The 19,408-nt window shown below is 39.8% G+C and overlaps 1 protein-coding gene across 1 annotated transcript in view; it reads right to left on the minus strand.

Annotated features, from left to right (window-relative positions):
* Positions 1 to 1,360: 1,360 nt before the first annotated feature.
* cps1 (carbamoyl-phosphate synthase 1, mitochondrial) overlaps positions 1,361 to 19,408 on the minus strand; it is a 34,687-nt gene continuing 16,639 nt past the window's right edge. The window contains exons 26-38 of the mRNA XM_079563348.1: positions 18,058 to 18,252; positions 16,876 to 16,943; positions 14,077 to 14,152; positions 13,419 to 13,496; positions 9,789 to 9,896; positions 9,578 to 9,667; positions 9,018 to 9,188; positions 4,480 to 4,554; positions 4,264 to 4,362; positions 2,924 to 2,983; positions 2,727 to 2,839; positions 1,879 to 2,008; positions 1,361 to 1,788 (exon numbers count right to left, since the gene is read on the minus strand). Coding sequence (XP_079419474.1) covers positions 1,666 to 1,788; positions 1,879 to 2,008; positions 2,727 to 2,839; positions 2,924 to 2,983; positions 4,264 to 4,362; positions 4,480 to 4,554; positions 9,018 to 9,188; positions 9,578 to 9,667; positions 9,789 to 9,896; positions 13,419 to 13,496; positions 14,077 to 14,152; positions 16,876 to 16,943; positions 18,058 to 18,252 — 1,386 coding nt within the window. The 3' untranslated portion in view covers positions 1,361 to 1,665. The remainder of the gene's footprint in view (positions 1,789 to 1,878; positions 2,009 to 2,726; positions 2,840 to 2,923; positions 2,984 to 4,263; positions 4,363 to 4,479; positions 4,555 to 9,017; positions 9,189 to 9,577; positions 9,668 to 9,788; positions 9,897 to 13,418; positions 13,497 to 14,076; positions 14,153 to 16,875; positions 16,944 to 18,057; positions 18,253 to 19,408) is intronic.

Raw genomic sequence — 19,408 nt, forward strand, 5'->3', positions numbered from 1 at the left:
CGTGCTGTCAGGACGCCATTTAGCACACAGAATTAGCTGGACTCCAACTCTGGAGATCTCTATACTGCACTCAAAAGTCAAATACAATGAGATGATATGAGGGGCTGCATGATCTTGGAAAAGTAATCATTTTGTGTCTGAAATACATTGCAATTACGATTAGATATTTCACCTTTTGTGGGTCTATAATCCAAACTCAGTCTGTAGTACACATTTTAAACACGTCAAAACGTTAAACTAATACCAGAATCACAAACAAAACAAACAGGATATTTTGTCGTTTTATTGAATTAGCTGATTACCGCCATTCAAATTGCAGTTTGTTTGATTGTAAAACAGTAATTCAGCAGCCCTTTGACAAACAAAACCCTCTGAATAGTGAATATGTAAAGATCTACAATGATAAAAATAAGTGCTTTGATAATATAGAAAGAGTACACTGACATTTATGCATAACTGAGAGCAGAAACAATAACGTTACACTAACATGAACGATAGACTTCTTAAAGTGCTAAAGCAACTATTTTTCCAGCTTTGCTCCAACATATTTGAAAGATTAGGTTTTTAATCTTTGTATTGAATGAATGTGCTATGATGATATCCACTTTTTAATCAGCTTGGAGATTCATACAGAGCTCTTCAAACCGATGTGTAAGTCAGGCCTGACAAATGGATGCCTCCTGCGCCCTGTGTGCACATCACCTCCGTAAATAATTCATTTAGCTCAGCATGAAAAACGCATGTCAATTAGGCAGGTTTATTCTCCCTCCGACTCAAACAGCAGGGCTGTTGCCAGCTGGAGCCACGGAACGAACATTATTTCACTTTTCTGGACATCCTGCGCTTTTTTTTTTCATGCAACTTTCTATCTATCTATCTATCTATCTGAAATCAGTTATTTTAAAATGTTTTACCACCTAAGTTAAAGCAAAAATAAATAGAAATGTAACCTGTTTAACCAGGTTAATTAACCAGTCAAACATTTAAAGATAATTTGCTCTCGCGTTGACATACAGTTGGGCTAAAATTGACATAATTTGAATAACTCGTAACTTATAAGGACACATACATAGCATAGTTACAACAAGGTACATTTATTAAAACGCAGACAAGAATATATCAAATCAACAACAAACTGCATCCTTCATGGATTCAATTAAAATTAAAAAAACGTCCACCTTTCCTTCTTTGGTTTATATTCATCACTTAGTGTCCATTTACAATTTAAAATGGTCATAAATAAAGCCCTTATTAATTATTTTTTTTAATTACAGGGGAGCTGAGACAGACGGATGGGCAATGGGGATTTTTACAATATAGGGCCACAAATGCAACCAGCACAGCTGATATCAGCATAACCCCTATTATTCAACATTTTCTTTTATAAATTTAATCAAATGCATTATTTATTGACAAGTATTCACAAGCTTGTTCTTGAGACAATTATGAACAATATCAGAGCAAATATCCACAGGGAGAACAAGCAACAGCAGCAAAGAGACAGACGGCTTTGATACGTCGTAAACATTATCTAAAAACATGGGGCATGTTGTTTTACATCTGTCAAATAATGATTCAAATGCTTCTGAATCTTCAGGGACAGATGGAATACATAAAAAACATTTTTCTGAACACAGAATAAAGAGGAACAAAGACAGAGGAGCTCTATGCCTGCTGGCTAAAATCGCGCTGTTGGCTCTCTTTTTTGTCTTTCTGCCGGTAGTGGAAAAGACTGGTCGTGTCAATTTCATCTGCGTAATGAATTGCCTCAGCGAACAGTTTCACCACCTGAAAAATGAAGCAAAAGTAAATAAAGGACAAAATAGTAAGTATAAAGTGAGCTTTGCAACAGTACAACATACTGTATCAATTCCTAACCTGGTAGTTGGTGATGAGGGGCACACCGTGGTCCACGGCCATTCTGCGGATCAGGAAGTTGTCCTTGATGAGGCGAGTGTTGTTATTGGGCAGATTCACTACGAGGTCAATATCTCCATCACTGATGAGCCTAAAGAAACACAGAGTAACTAAATATGAGTAACAAATACAAAATAAGCTTAAAACTGTTCAGTAACTTGGATCTGGACAATTATTTGTTATTGAATATTCGCTATTGAATATTGTCAATCATAAATCACAAAGACAGCAATTAATTAGAAGTACAATATTCCTTACACAACAAAATATCTTCTACATTTCAATAATTCACTCAAAAGGACAGTGATCTAAATTTTGATTTCAAAACAAATCGCAAATCTGCAATGCTTGGCAGAAAAGTTTTTTTTTCCAACATTGTAAAGCCCTCACAATGTACCTATGTGAACAGAATAATAAATTAATGTCATAAAACATTGTGTTTCAGAGCAGCAGGGACAGCTATTTGTTCATTCATACTTTGTGTCAGCTACGGGACAAAAATAAACACATTTCAAATTATTGAAAGGCCTCCTGACATTGAGGAAGAAATTAAGGCAGTATTTTAAGGGAACAATGTGGAGGCCATTCGACAGCGTCCACAAAGGCCATGCTCTGCTCTATAAAAAGACGGTCTCTGTGCCACAGCTGATGCCATCTGCACAGTCTGTGTGAGTTTATCTGCTGAACCTATCACTCCTGTTACATCCTCCTCTCCACCAGTTTTTAACTTCACTGAGGCACAATCATGATATGTTTTTCAAAAAGTGTAACCAACTTATATTTTTACTCAGTAATAATTTGTAACCAACCTTTGAATACTGGGCAAGTTGGAGCTCTCTTCTTTATCACTGGGCCAGGCAACAGGAGTCGCAGGCACATCATTAGCCCTCAGCCATGCAGAGGTGGCCTCAGTCGCAAAGAGCTGAACAAATTAAAACAACGTATCGTTTCACATACATCACTACTAAATAATATAGTAATATTTCAAAAATAGTCAGTGATTTACCTTGAATCCTTCCTCTTTGAGCTGGTGAGCAGTAGCCAGAAAATTTGGTCGGAAAGAGTGCTAAAATTGAAAAATAAAATGTGTGATTGCTCAATGAATGTGCAGAATCAATGTGTGAAAACAATGATTTCATAACATTTACATGGCTAAGTTCATTGTCTGGGTTAGAAAAAAAGGTTTAGGTAGCAGCGGTAGTCGTATCAAATGCTATTGTCCACGGAAGAGGAGGTACGGAAATGCTACTAACCACTAAGTGATCAGCTGCAGCTTTAAGACTTTATTTTTTTGGTTTATACTAGGAATTGAAGCACAGACCTAAAATATCTACTGCGCGCAAACAATAAATTATACCATATCTCAGAAAGACAGAGATCATTCGTGGAAAAACAGAAACATTTATTAGTCAAATCATTTCATTTTATTGACATATTTAACCTAAAAGCCCATTTTTTTTGTTTTACTTTTACTAAATCTGTCGGTGTAGTCGTGAGGAGTGCTCTGGGACACAGCGGCGGTGAGGGTCAGGGTGTTTTGGAGATGGCTCCATGGAGAGTGGTACTTGTCAGTCAAGTTGTGGTGCACTGCTGACCCTCATACTCGCCTTGAAGTGAACTATTCCCCCTGAGCACTAATTATAATAGAACCAGTCTCTAACACTGTTTTAATGCTACATTAGTCATCACAGTGTGTCAACAACACTTACCCGGGACTGTGGTGGCATTAATTATTCCACTATTGCAGCTTACCAATGATTTGGCAACATTTTTGCTGCATTTGCATGCAAGAGTAAAGAAAAACTTTTTTTTAAAGAGGCCATTTTGGCAGCAAACCTACTCTACCATTAAAGACAATATTTGCAGAATGTTAATATTCTGAACTGTATGAAGTTTCATCTCCACCACACAAAACCAATATCTTAATGTTGGCAATGCCATGACAAATTTCCCTACGGGGACAATAAAGTATACAAACAAACAAACAAACAAACAAACAAACAAACAAACAAACAAACAACAATTCCTGTGCTTACACTAATCTATTTACATTAGTGTTTTGCAAGAAGGTTGTCAAGTCATCATCTGTACTGGGTTGTTTTTTTTTTAAATGAAAGGCATAATGTAAACAACCCTGTTCTGTAGCAGCACAGTTCATTTTCAGTTAATCATTTAATAGACCTACAGAAAAGTATCACAAAGATAAAAAGAATAGCACTTGATCTATGCCAGAAAAGCCGTACTGAAGCTGTATTCAGAGAAACAGAGACACCGAGCTCAGACGACAGTACATTCAGTGTGAGGAAGACGTCCACACAGAAACGGGCAGACGGCACTAGCTCTTACCTGAATCCCAATCAGGATTCCCTTCTGAGGCAACTTGAAGCCCGTGGAGAGCATTGCCTTGAGGAAGGCTGAGTAAATGTTTGGTCCAAAACAAGCAACCTGTAACACAATGTGAGAGGCAAATGTGCGTTAAGGAGGAGCTCTGTGTAAGTGTAAAATGTGGAGCATCTAAGACCTTTGCGCTTCACACTGTTCAACTGTTACAAGACGTCCTACCTCTCCAGTGGAGGCCATTTCACAGCGCAGCACAGGGTCAGCGTCACGCAGCCTTGGCCACGAGAACATGGGCGCCTGGGAAAAATAAATATAAATTTGTCAGACGCTAATGCAGAAAATTGTATTTTCTCAGTGACAAAGTGCCATTGTTGAATCTGAGCATAGAAATATGAGATAAAATTCCCATGACAAACACTTGTACTTTCTGTCCTGCATAAACATGTATTATCCAGTAAATATCAGGCACTAATGACACTGCTGCCACCTGCAGGGGACTCCAAGTTTCCTTGTAACGGGGTCAGCCAAGTCTTTAGTGTCAGTTGTTTTGTGCACAACAAATTCTCCTTTCAGTATTTGAAATTTATTTGAAAGTATCTTATAATTATTGTGTGCACTTGTAATATAGTCTAATCATTCTCTCTTTTAATTATTTCCCTTTAATTAGCAAAACAAATTAATTGGATCTGAATCTTTCAAGTAGGATGACCTTCCCAAGTCAACAATGTCCTTACACTGTACCCAGACTTTGAATGCTGAAGTTTTCAAAGGACATAGTTTTTTGTTTGAAAGAAATCTGTATTTTTATTCCATTTAAGTATTTATTTTGAATATTAGAGCAACACTGGAGGCAGCATGAATCAAAGATGATAAAAGGTCAAATGTTGTGAGACATGGTGTGAACATGAGGAATAGAAAAAAAAGGGAAAAATAATAAATAAACCATTATGAGTGCACAAGAAGAACAAAGCTTGTGGTTACCATGTTACATACAAATTAAAACAGCGCAGTGAATGCCACGTGAGGCGGCCCCGGAATTCTTATTTCTCTATTTAAAAAGCCGACCAGCCGCGTTACCTTGAAAAGAGGTTTGGAGCTGTGCAGCTTTGGTCAGAGCACGCACACGCACTCAGAGACCACTAGGGGGGATTCATCCTTGAAGCGGGCTATCTAATCAGCCCAACGTAATGTTAGCATACTAATGCACCAGGCTGCGAATAGAAGGGAATGAGGCAGACGGGGAACCAGCGCGAGTCTTATCAAAGTGTTTCAAAGAGACAGACAAAGGCGGCGCTGCACTGAGATAAAATGGAAGATTATGAACTAAAAGAAAAATACATTTGACGGAGAGGGACACGTACTGGAAAATGATATCAGCCTAAAGTCTAACAGGTGCAAAGAACAGACAAGAGAAATAAATAATGATAAGGGGAATATTTGGACCAAGAGAAGATAGCTATTATGAGTGTTTGGCTTTGTAAATGAGCCACACTTTGTCAAATTAAATTGATGAGTCCTCAAAAGTAACACAGATATTAATGTATCCCTTTTGAAGACTCAAAGTAGCAGCAGGAGATCCTACCTCTCCGGTGTAGGCTATTTAATAAAGATATTAAATATATACTGGAAATATACTCACATGTACTTGACAGCACTCAAAAGCTATTTAGAGCTAGTTATTCTCTCTGTGTATGAATGCTTACAAAACAACATCACAATAAATTAAACATACAGGAAATGCAGTTCTTAGTGGTTTGGGTTTCGTGTACTCTGACTGACTGACTCACTGAATGAGTGAGTAAGACACAACGCAGGATTTGTACTTCATCCCAGTAGAGAACATGCTCGTCACAAACTGCCCACGCCTCACAGAAGAACAATGTTATCAAGAGGCACCAGCTGAGCTCAAGCTGAGAAGGACCAGCTCCAATGTTCTGCTTGGATGTCTCACTTTAGACAGCATGTAAGTAATGTACATAAGCTTGCTTTGGAAAAAAAAAAAAAAATGCTACAGTGGTCTCAGATAAATGAGAGATAAATGGAAAATGTTCTGTTACATTAGTGAACACTGAACACTCGTAGTTGCTCTTTAGTGGCTTTCTTTCACTTTTTAAATTTCTTCTTTTAAATTCTTTTTTATTAAAGTTTTTTTTAACACATTTTTCCATTGCTTTCTTTATCACTTTTTCATTGCTTTTTTGCCACTTTTCTTTGTCACTTTTTGTTGCTCTTTAGTTGCTTTTTTTGTCACTTTTCATTGCTTTTTTTCTCCACGTTTGCGTCCCATTTTTGTCGCTGTTTTGACGCCTTTTCTTTTCAAGAAGCTTAGATTCGGGTACTGCCTAACTGAAGAAAATGTGCTTGGTTCAGGTGGGGGCTAATATTTAGATCTTAAAAGTTTGTGCTCCAAACCAAAAGCACCATAATAAACAAAAAAGATGATAAGCATGCGGCTCTGTGGCAGAACTGACTCCTCCCCCTAATGAGTGTGAAGTAGTTTCTCAAATGAAAATCAAACAATTTGACAGCTATGAAAACCCAATTCCAATACCTGGTGGTTTCTACATAATATATTTTCATTCATCTATTTTTGTTGTGTTTCTCATCCAAAAATAAGTCCCCATAAACCACCACGAACACATTCATCCCGCTGCGTCTTCTTTCTGTCTGTGCTTTTTGATATGTTCTGTCTTTTCTGTTTAGTGGCTCATACAGAACAACAAGTCTTCAGTGTAAGATGTCACTGTAGTCGTAATCTAAACTACTTGTCTCCTCAAATCCTGTTTCCCGTCGTCACTCCCCCCCCCAGCATTAGAACTATGGCAGCATTATTGTCCGTATGAGTTGTAATACAGCGACATAAATGACTCAACAGGGACTTGTTAGTTGAGACGAGACATGGCCTAAAACAAGACTGTCGGAGAGAGAGAGAGAGAAGAGAGACATCATGAGGATGGGAGGAGACCACGGATAAATGACGCACGCCTTTATCGAGCATAGATGGGTTTCGCAGTAATATACAAGAATTGAGAAGCAAGCGGAAATGTAGATATAGACTCGAGATTTTCTGAGAGGTTTAAATGCAATACAAAACAAATATATTTGCCGACATGATTACCTGCATAGGAAGAAAGTGGAAACAACCAGCTACCAATACAAGATAGCTCAATACATTTTTCTCAAACTTTGTCCTTTCTTTAACCTCGATTAATAAAGGACAGTGGGACTTTTGAGTGAGCAGATGCAGTGCTCTGAAAACAACTTCTTCAGGCTACAACAGGTGCTGGATGACATCCCACAACTACAGTTTGTTTACAGTCTGGGACCCGATACGGCAATGAAAGTGTTTGCGATAAGAAATTAGCACTCTTCATCAGACATTCAACACGTGCCTGGCCGGAGGGGTGAACTCAGAAGCATAAACCACGCGAGCCTTTAAAACCCACTGCCTCGAGAGTACGACGCGTTGATTAATATTCCTCACCAGTGCACAGGGGAAGAAATTGAAAACTTTAGGAGGTAGGGAAGTGGAGGGATTATACCTGCGCGACTGGCTCCAAACTACACCCATTGTTGTAGCGGGTCTGTTGTAATTAGAGGGGGAAATCACTTTGGGAAAAAACGCCTTTGGAACAGCTGGCGACATGTAAACTCGCTCATATGGCATCTTAAAAGTAAAGCCCCCGCAGACAGTCTGAGAATGAACCCATCCGCTCTCCGTTTTTCCCATCTTGCTCCGGTGAAAGGGTGAAGGAAGTAATTGCAGTCTTTGTAATGCTATCCAAAGGAGCCAATACCTATTACTATATCATACTGGAAGTCGCTACAAACTGCTCTGAATATATCCACTTGTCCGCACACATGGCTATTAAATATAAGCTTTTGTGCTCTTAATAATAGACTACTGAGAGACATCAGGAGTCAAAAGAATAGAAGGAATTGATGCTTAAAAATATACATGGAAAGTCATAAGATCACTTACTTACTTTTGATATAGAAAGGCAAATACGAAAAGTACTTCATACAAGTATAAGAAGCAATGTTAAAAATGTTTCAGATTCCTACAGTGGCCTTCAGACTAACACATCTACACGGTGATTTAAAAAAGTGATCATCTGCCCTTGCTTTACTGACATAGAGGGCTATAATGTTTCAATAGAACAAACATTTATGCGTTTGGAGCCACAAAATACACTGTTGGCTTATCCTGGGCAGCACGGTAGTACAGCGCTTAGTGCCTCCGCTTCACAGCAACAAGGTCCAGGGTTCGAATCCCACCAGGATGGGGCCTTTCTGTGTGGAGTTTGCATGTTCTCCCCGTGTCTGTGTCGGTTTCCTCCGGGTACTCCGGTTTCCCATACCACTAAAAACATGTGCAATAGGTGAATCCTCCAGCCAGGTGATTCTGACCATCAGCCTGGCTCCACATCATGGAGATGGGTCCCCGGGCATGGCACTGCCGTCGACCACTGCTCCTTGCGGGCTGCCTCAGTGGCATCGAAGGATGGGTTAAGTGCAGAGGACAAATTTCCCAATGGGGACAATAAAGTACACAAACAAACAAAACAAACAATTCTCAGAGCTCTGGGTCAAAATGCTGTCAGATATGACAAAAAGAAGCTAAATACATACTGCAAGTCTTCATAATCAACCACAAAATTCAATTCCAGAGTCAAAATTCAATCGTGAGGTTCAATCTATGCCCCTAAACAACAGAACACTATTAAACAAGCAGCTCATAGTGTTCCAAGTGTCCTTACCTTGATGCCCACATAGTCGACAGGAATGAAGGGCCGGTCCAGAGACGGCAGGCTGGCTTCCTCCACCGGCTCTCCTACCATCACTTTGGTCGCCACATTTATAAAGTCCACTCCAATTGTTTTGGACACGAACGGGAAGGAGCGAGATGCCCGGAGGTTACACTCAATCACCTGTGGAAGATAATAGTTTTGCTAAGTTTTAGACCAGTGGCTTTCAAACTTTTCCATGTATCAAAGGGCAGGCATCACTGGGGAAAATGAGCATATTTGGTATCGATATCTTTTCCAACATATTATCCCGGATCGGAGCAGATGCAGCATCCAAGAAAACTTAAGAGGAGGTGTGTATATGGATGTAGCGAAACAGGACGTAATGTAATTTAGTTGAGGTGTGAGAAAGAGGTGCAGAGGATAGGGAATAGACAAAAATGGCAATAAAAACTATGGGGACACAGGGAACAGAGAAACTGAAGCGGTTATGAAATGTGATTTGATTTGAGTGACTTGCATTTGCGGAAACTGACATCCATTACATTTATTCAGTCGGAAATATCACTCACCATGACATCATTGCCTTTGACCAGAAATTGGGTGTTAAAGGGGCCTGAAATCTCAAAGGCCTGGGCAATTTTCCAGGTGGCAATCTTAACCTGAGAGCAATGCGGAATAAAAAGGCACACAGATATTATGCATAAAAGTGGCTGTAAACATTTTACGCCATGGCTGAATGGTTTATTGTTCATTGAGAGATATGAAAGCACAATTACTGACCTTTTCGAGTGCTCCCTGGCTAATAGACTGGGTCGGTAGCATCAATGTGGCGTCTCCTGAGTGCACACCAGCGTCCTCTACATGCTCTGTAATGGCATGAACCAACACCTGCACAGAAAAGGATTTGATTGCACAGTTAATAGGCCGTTGCAGGAATGACGTACAGTAAAAAAAAAAAATCACAATGACATTAAACAACAGAATCTAAAAACTGTTATTGTAAAAAAAATATATGTCTACACAGTATATACCTAATTCTGAACCTGTGTTGCCATATCATTAAGGACACGAGTTTGAGGATATGCTAAACTCATTTGAAAGCTCCAGGCACTCAGCTTTGAAAGCCTGCACTAGCACTAATTTGGACTAGATTGGGTAGCTTTGATTGTGACCGAGAGTTCTTCTAGGCGTAATGCAAAGTGGTTTTAGCCATAGGGTCTGGAGACCCAAAGTGTCTGTTTCTGCTAAGACAATAGGCTCAGAAACCCAATGTCATTTTTAATTTAACACATTGAGCGCCGCACTGTTTTGGGGATTTAGCTGCCATTTGTGGTGCCAACAATTTAGACCATTTTTTTCATGATATTTGTAGCACCACAGCGTATTCTATGTTATAGCTATGGACACATGCTATGGCTTGATTGAAAGGGGACACTCTAAGCTCTCTGTAGGTGGAAATCGTAGAATTAAACTGTTTTCACCTACATAGAGCGTGCGGTTGCTGAGAAATCCTAAACTAAACAGAGGCTACTTTAGATCAAAATCACAGATTTTTTTCTAGAAATGGAGATATCGCGTATTTAATGAAACACTTTCCTTTCTGGTTAACTCCTCTCTCTTCCTCTCTTCTCTCTTCCTCTCTCCTCCTCACTCCTCCTCACTCCTCCTCACTCCTCCTCACTCCTCCTCACTCCTCCTCACTCCTCCTCTCTCCTCCTCTCTCCTCCTCTCTCCTCCTCTCTCCTCCTCTCTCCTCCTCTCTCCTCCTCTCTCCTCTCTGGACAGACACTAACGTTATGGGAAGAGGCAAGTGCCTACGTTTGAAGACTAACAGGATGTTTCTCAGCCATCCTTGGACCGATTTTAACCATTTAAAAACTCTGAGAAATGTTAATCTCAACTGTTTCGATCTGTCCATTGGGAAGCTGCTCTGCTTTGACAAACGAGCTCCAGAGAGTGCGAGAGAAGTGTCGGGTTTACAGCTGTTCACCCCCTCAGACTAAAAAACGAAAAGAAACGCAATAATATATATGAAAGTTTCACAGGTTTTTGATCGTCATTTATTTCACTTCTGTTCATCACAGAGCTACCAAAATCACACATAGGGTGTATTAGAGTGTCTAGTTTTGTAAAATAAAATAACAAAGCAACGCAAAAACACTCAACGCATGGGATCGAAAAATTATTTTTGTTAATTTTGTTACTTAATGTGTTCATTTAAAACATACATAATGGAAAACGTTTTTGTAATTGTGAATAATCGAAGAATAATTGAATCAATATATGGCAATTTAACATTATATTGATACAGTTCATAAAGCTAAGTTTGTTTGTATTTTCCATCCCAGCATGCGTATGTTTATTGCAACAAATATTAATATGTTAAATATTATTAGGCTCTGAAATCACACATAGTGTAGTTTCACACAGTTTCTTGTTTGTCAGTCATTCTGCACTATGTGATTCCCAACGCAAATACACCCTGGTCTATCTAGATTTTGGAGCCACTTTATAAAACCTTGCCACACAATTACAAATATGAAATGGGTCCATGCTACTTTGAAGTACCTCATGTCAAAGGAAACTTCCAAACACTTTACCCCAAAAGAGAGAAAATTTGTATCGCCACCAAACTAGTATCTGTAAATGAGCTGCTATGTGATTAGCTCATTTAAAGTGCTGCAACACATAGCATTTGTTAGCGCTCTTCAGATAGAGCCTGTAATTAATGCGTGTTATCTCTAACTTTTTCCTCGCACACATTCAGAGCGACCACAGAGAATGACGCCGGTTTGGTATTCAAGGAAGGGACGCAGCGTTACGTTAATGTGATACTGAAGATTAAAAAAAAAAAGGGGCCACATTCAGACAAAGAAAATCTACCTCACAATTGGACTTGCTACGTCCAGACAGGCACCCTTGAAATGACTTCTACAGCAACAGAAAAATAGACGATGAACAAGCTCCCGGTATCACTATGGATGGAGAAGCTGGAAAAATGTTCCTATCATTAATTGTTACCGCGCAAATAACATTAGCAGTAATATCAATCTACATAGGTGCACGTGCTGGTGTTTTGATCACATTTTTGCAGCGTGGAGTTTGCTCTTTAATACTAGCGCTAGAACATCGATATATTCTCTCTCTCTGGACTTGGACATTGTTTAACTCACAGTGGGAGAAATAGTTTGCAGTTTGTCCTGCAAAAGCTTAAAACTTATAACATGCGCGAGGTTGCAGGCGATGTCAGTGTTAGAGGGGAGCGAAGAGAATGCAGCAACTCATTGAAGTCAGCGCTGCTTGTAGTAGCACACACCTCAGCCAGTCCCCTTTTATCCCTAAGCGACAGCCTCAGGTTACCGGGGAAAGCACTGATAATGACTTTGTCTTGAGCAACGCTGTTGTTGCACCAGGCAGAAGATCGTGCCCCGAGTGTTTTTCCCATATCACATTGTCGTTGTCATTATTAGAATTGATAAAAGTGCCTGTTGTGGTCGGCTATGTAACCCATCTACTCACAGCAACACTGGCCCCCGATTGATCTGATCCATCAGTATCAGCTCGAGCCTTTCAAGATGGATTTTAATAAAACTGTCAATTCAGATCTTGTGGCAATCCATCTTGCAGCAGTTAGTCCTATATAATACAGTACAATACCAACATTTTTGTGTTGTATTTTTGTTATTCGCCCCTCCTGGAACCGCCACCTTAACGTGGTGGAAGGGTTTGAGCGCCTGAATGATGCTGGGAGCCTTGGCCTTTCGAGCCTCAACTAGGACATGTTTGCCATGGGAGACCCTCCCATGGCAAACATGTCCTAGTTGACGGGTCAGACAACGAGCTGTTCAGAAGCCCCTCATGAGAGACCAACAGGCCCAGTTAGAACCATGAAGCCGTCCTTCTGTGGACCCACCATCTGCAAGATGAGCCATAGGGGGCTGGTGCAATGTGACGACCCGGCAACAGAGTGGTAGAAAATGAATGGATGGATTTTTGTTTTTCTGCAGCTCCAGTTTTTTTTATAGCATTAATAATTAATTAATTAATTAATTAATTAATTAACTTTATCACACATGCGAGGGTGGGTGAAATGTGAACCCCGAGGACACATCGACAGCATTGGGATTCAAACCACTGACCTTTAGATCAGTGAACATGCTCTAACCACTGAGGCACTGTCCTTGTTTCTTCAAGGGTCATCAATACAAACTAGCTGCATTGTGATTTCATTGCATTTTTCACGGCATTGTTTTTTTCTTTCAAACTGGCAATCCTTTGGTTCATAGACCTGCCAGCCACATTTTAGAGTTGTCATTCAAAGCCCAGAAAAAGTGAAGTAGGTAAAGCATTTCCTACATTTATTACTATAACTATATTTTACAATTTTAATTTAGAACCACTGAACTGTACCTGCCCATTTCTGGCCACAGCGTCCATCTCCACTTCTCTGGCTCCACGGATGAACTTTGTGATAACCACAGGATGCTCCTGGAAAATGAATTATAAACGGCTCAGAACTGGGTCTCTCTGAAGATAGTTTCCCCCTTTCACTGTACATTTAAATTTATATATTACATATCACCGAAAAGTTCGAAAATTTACATAGTCTGATTTTTAAATTTCATGCAAACGTATGACTTTAGGGGATTTTAAAAGAGGTCAGACATAGAAAAGTCACCGGAGGAAATAACCAAACCCTTGAGACTAAAGAGGGAAATGAGCAAAAAAGTGTGACATATCCTCAAGATGTTACCAGAAAAACAAGATGCTGAACAGCTGAGTATGCACTGTACACTCTCCTTTAGGTTCCTAAAAATGATAAATGTACCAAATGAAGTAATAAATATGAAAAGAGCGTCCAAATCATAAAAGTTCAGGAAGCTAAAAAAAAGAATAATTTGTGAAGTGAATATCAAATCAGAACTACATTTATTTTGCATACTACAGAGCACATCTTTTCAAATAATAATACTGTGGCCCTCTGAAAACTGTAGCTAATGATTCCGGTTTTATCCCAGGTTACATTTACAATGGCACAGTGTTTTTCTTTAAAGAGCAGACTTCTCACCTGTGAAACTTGAGTGGCCTCCTCCAGGAAGCGTTTCATCTCCTCTTCTCCATACGCCACGTTCATCGCGGATCCACTGCGATGTGAGGAGAAGTGGAGAGAGAGGGATGAAACAAAAGGCCAAGGGAGAGGAACAGAAGCACGCAAACAAGAGAACATACACGCCTCAAATGATCGTTCAAAACACTCATTAACTCCGCGTTGCATCACTATAACCATCGGGAACGAGTTCTAGAAACAGTCAAAATGGGGAGCGAGGGAAGGAGAAGAAGAAGAAAGAGGCTCTATTTAGGTCGAAAAGCACTGCGGGCTCTTCAAAAACCAGTTCAGAACTTAGTCATTAATAACAACAGATTCAGGCGCGTTGTGTTGTGGTTGTTGTGTTGGAGTTTAGACAGTGAGCTTGGCTGGAGGTAGAGGAGGGACAGGAGGAAACAGGACAGGCCCAGGGCTTTGGTGACTGATGTCCAGCGTAGTTGGAAGCAGAAGTGCTAAATACACTAATACAAATCGCAGTGGTTGGCACGCTTGATTGTGCTCCAAAAAAAGGCTCCCTTTTCTGTCTGCAGTTTTCATGTTCTCCCCGTACTTAAGTAAGTTTCCTCTATCACAAAAAACATGTACAATAGGCCAGAATTAATGAGATAAGCGTGTGTTTATGTGTGACTGTGGGACAAAGGATGCAAAGTTCAACGAAGTGTAGTCTGGGTTTTTGGCAATTAATCGCAAAACCCTACTTTAACAGACAAGACCATTTTAATACTATGTAGAAATTTAACTGTAATGCTGTTTGTTTTAGCTTTGAAATTGAAACTTTATTTTATATTTATGTAAGTCTATGACGTGTGTGAACTTTATCTACAACCGTCACTGAAATTTCTTTTATAAAATAATCTGAAATCTCATGTGAGTATTTCACTGCATAAATCCATGCCTTAAACAAATGATGATCTGATTTTAAGGGATACATAAATGTTTTACTTCAGAAACTGTATGAGAACATCAAGTGCATGAATCCATCAAACGGGGAGAGACTTACTGCATTTGAAGTCAGTGATGTAAAAATAGGAGACATGTATTTGGCAGGAGGGGCGTGTTTGGAGTCTAAATGAACGTGTTTGTGTATAAGAACCCCGAATGACAGCATCATTCAAAAAGCATTACCCTGAGTGTCAGCGAGAGGAGAAACTATCCGGGAAGAGAGAGATCACAGGCAGCGCACCCATTTCCACATAACACCCCTGTGCCCGAAAAACCATAAAGTCCAACTACATTATACGTTCACTTATTTAGAGAAAGTACTGATGTGCAACAGGGAACAAACATGACATCTACTGGGGACACGCGGTACTGCAACCATCACATAGCAAATAAAGTACTTTTCTCTTGTAATACTGCAAAAGAAAGGAATGGAGTTTAAGATTTCTCAAATACTAATTACTAACATGTTGCACATATTATAGGACAAGGTGTTTTTTGCAGGAATTTGATCAAAATCACCATCTTACACTTTGTTGGTTAGAAAATGCAATATTGATCACCTCGTAAATTCCTCCCACACTTTTTGCCTTCACAGCTGTTTAAAAAAAGAGAGAGCAAAAAAAAAAGGGTTGTGCGGCTCATGTGGTGTAAACTAAGCCGAGTGTTTTTGCTTGATTAAAGGGGCTAGATGCAAGTTAGTCATTTTATGCTCACTACTGCCACCTCAGGTCTTACGCGTAACTGCAGCTTCTATAATAAGCTCGACTTCGGAAGCGAATTAACACCTTTTTGAGTGAAAGTGCAGGATTTTAGAGGCAGTTGTGGTGAAAAGGTCTGAGCTCATTCTACACATTAGGAGATGGCCGGAACATGGGGGTGAAAATACTTAGTTTTAACATTTTTAAACTCTGTATTCACCTTATTCCGCCCCGCCCACTTTTACCACTTTTTGCGTTGTCCTGGCACCTCGTTGTCCAGACACTTCCGGTCGAGCGCGAAGCCCGTTCATTTTAACGGAGAACGAGGGAAAATATTCTCCGCTCAAATCTGATGTTTAGTCGATTGATTTGTGTAAAATGGCCAATGTTCATTTGCACCAACATGTCAACTCTGCACCGTTTCTCTGTGCGGCCGAAAAACGGCTTTGTTTTCGTGTAGTGACTGATTTTATGTGGACTTCTCCAGTCCCATGTTAACACATAGGAGAAAAGGGGCGGGCACAATTGATGGCGGCGCCCACGCGAGCCTCCGGAATAAGGTGAATAGTCCCTTTAAGATAGAGGTGAGGAAGGCATTTCCTGGAGGGGCTTATGGAGAGTTGCTGCTGCAGTGCTATAGCCACTATAGAAGACACCAAGATTTTGTGATGCGTGAGTAGATGCGTGAGTAGGTGAAAACACAGCACCCGATTTGTTTTTGATGAGAGAACAACACTGTAACATGGTAAAAAGCTATAAACAGTCCATTTTGCATAAAACCTGCCAGCTGAATTGTCACGGTATTTGTCAGTTCACAAACACCCACTGATCTGTTTCAAAACTGAAACACCAGTGGTTTGGATTAATCATGTGGCAGTAGAAGGCAGGTATAACATTTTGACCTGCCAGGTTAACATAAAGTATGAAAAGATTTATTTATTTGAATATGCATACGTACAATAAACATTTTGTAAACAAAGTACCAATCCAAAAAGGAATGGAAAGAAGCTTAAACTTATTTGTCCCATACCTTTCTACGCCATCCAGTTTCCTTTGTTAGACATTCACAATGCCCACCATAGTGAAATAAAGATATGCTAATTTCAAGAGCAGAACTTACCTAAGCACATACGATGGCCGAAGCAGGCATGGGTATCCCACTTGATTGGCAAAAGTAAATGCATCTTCCTGTCAAATTATAACGAGAGTTTTAATTTCCACACAGTATATTTCTGAAAAAATCAGCTATTCAATATACAGCCAGTGATATAAAGTGCATTTTTGTGTGTGAAGTCTCTTGAAGCCCGTTCTGACACACAATCTGCATGATTTATGTGCTTCAGAATACTTTACATTGCCCTGGCACAAAGCTGAAACTTTGCCAACATTTCTGATTGCTTATGGGACTTGTACAGGTACAAAGTCATTTTAGAGAAGACAAAGATAAAATGCTGCTCTTGCAAAACAATATACAAGCATCAAACACATTCAAAACTATCTGAAATATTAAGGGCGTCTCTAGACTCTGTCCACTATAGCCTCAGCATGAATTAACTTGTTCCAGTTTACATGTCATTTTGTCTGTCCAAGGATTATGTGCAGAGAAGCAAAGTAATCTTGATTTGAAAAGTACCCAAGTAATTCATGTTTAGTTAATTAGATAGGCAGGGCAGGCAAGGGAAAAAATCTTTCTATCAACTATTATACAACCGTGATGCTTTTCACCTTGTCTGTTGGATTGTTTTCATCTTTCCAGAAAAAAGAAAGGCTTCCTAACACCAAAGGCCCATCACCCTGGGGCTCCACTGAAGATATTTCAACCAACTAAAATGTGTTTCTGTGAGATAAAAAATATATGTGTATACTGGCAAAACAGAGGTTTAACTGTATCAATAAAGTAACTCACAAAGGAAAATTTTAAACCGCACATTATATCATGGCTGAACCACGATTATGTCAAGAGCGGCACTCTGTTTACTGCTTTTTCACGGAACAATTTACAACATTTTAATATGCACAATATGTACACATTTACATATATATTTTTGTTTAATTTTTTCCTCACACCTAAAGCCCATTTATTGCTTCTTGCACACAGACAAACCAATAAAACACAGGAAAAAACTGTAACATTTTTTTCTCAAATGTAAATTGGCTTTATAGGAAAAAAGTATTGACTGACAACCTGCAAAGGGGAAAGTTGCTTCAGAAAACTTAACACATTATTGAAACTGTACGTCAAAAGAACAATGGCTAAGTTCTTCCTCTGTAGCTCCTCCATTAAATATTTATTTCATCTTACCAATGAACTCAGAGCTCTCCACGGGGCCTGGGCCACTCCGAGGTCGTCCAAAATGCTGGAGAAGACAGAGCGCTCCTCAGCCCGGTCAATCTGCAATGGGCTGGTCCCGAGAATCTGGACTCCGTTTAGGTGCAGCGGGACGGCCAGGTTATTGGGGATCTGACCTCCCACTGACACTATACTGCCAGAGCAGCCCTGGGGGAGGGAAAGAGACAGAGGGAGGGAACAGAGCAGAGAGTGGACTTTTAAGTGTCTGGAAACTTTGACATTACCTTCTGATTTATCTGACTTTTTTTTATTGTAGTAGAGTCATTTTCTATGCCCTGTGCTGTCTGCATCTAAATATTAGCCTGGCCAGCCAAACTGTTCTGTTCATACGGTTTATGGTAAACTGTGCTTATTGTTCTTACAACGGCCCGTATCTTTCTCCGCCCGACAAAGTTTTATATACAATCAGGATGTGAAGAAGAGCTAGAAATTAGTTTTGACCAGAGCTAGCAATTTAAATTTCCCTACCTTTTCCTTTCATAGTTTAGAAACACATTCATCCTGTCATTTTATTTTTTTATTTTTTTTTAGCTGTAGCTGCAGCAACATTCCATTTCATGACAGGAGATGCAACGTTTTGTGCAATTTGTTTAGGGCAACAGTGAATGGAATATTTAAGCTTTGCAAATGGTGGATCCGCTGCGCTTTACTTCCTTTAAAGTTACTTCAGCCAGACAAATCGCGCAGGACAGCAAGGAACCGAACAGAGTTGCTTTAATTTTGACAGTGTGTGCATGGGGAAGTGTGGATTCTTTCTTTTAATAACCAGACATAGCCCCTTTCGCTGTCGGCCTGATCCGGGGGGAAGCTGTTACCATGGTAACGGCAGGTTGCATCTCTTCATTATTCATGGGCCGCTCCCAGGCTCCTGTCCGGGGTTTATCTCCAGCCACTAATGCTGCATTTATCACAAAGGCGCAAACGCTTTTGATGCAAACGCCCACACACACATACAGTGGGAGCGCGAGCGGAGCAAAGAGAGGGGTATTTATTGATGTCAACCCAAACTACCTCAACAAAAACTCCAACTGAACTGACTTTTAGCCAGCTTTAAAACAATTTCTAATGTTCCCTTATTAAAAATATACTTGGGTCGGTGTTTTGCTTTATTTTCCTAAACTTTGAAATTAGGGAGAACTACGTTTTCCCAACATACATTTATATTGCATATTTTTAATTATAAATATAAAAAAGTATTTAATAAGGCCAAAATAATGCCTTACACAAGAAAATGATAAGCCATGATGAAAAGGCAAAAAAATATATTTTTTTTTAGGAATTAAAGAATAGAGCAGTGAGTAGC

The sequence above is a fragment of the Gobius niger genome (assembly GCF_951799975.1).
Source record: "Gobius niger genome assembly, chromosome: 9".
In the NCBI taxonomy this organism is placed as follows: Eukaryota; Metazoa; Chordata; class Actinopteri; order Gobiiformes; family Gobiidae; genus Gobius; species Gobius niger.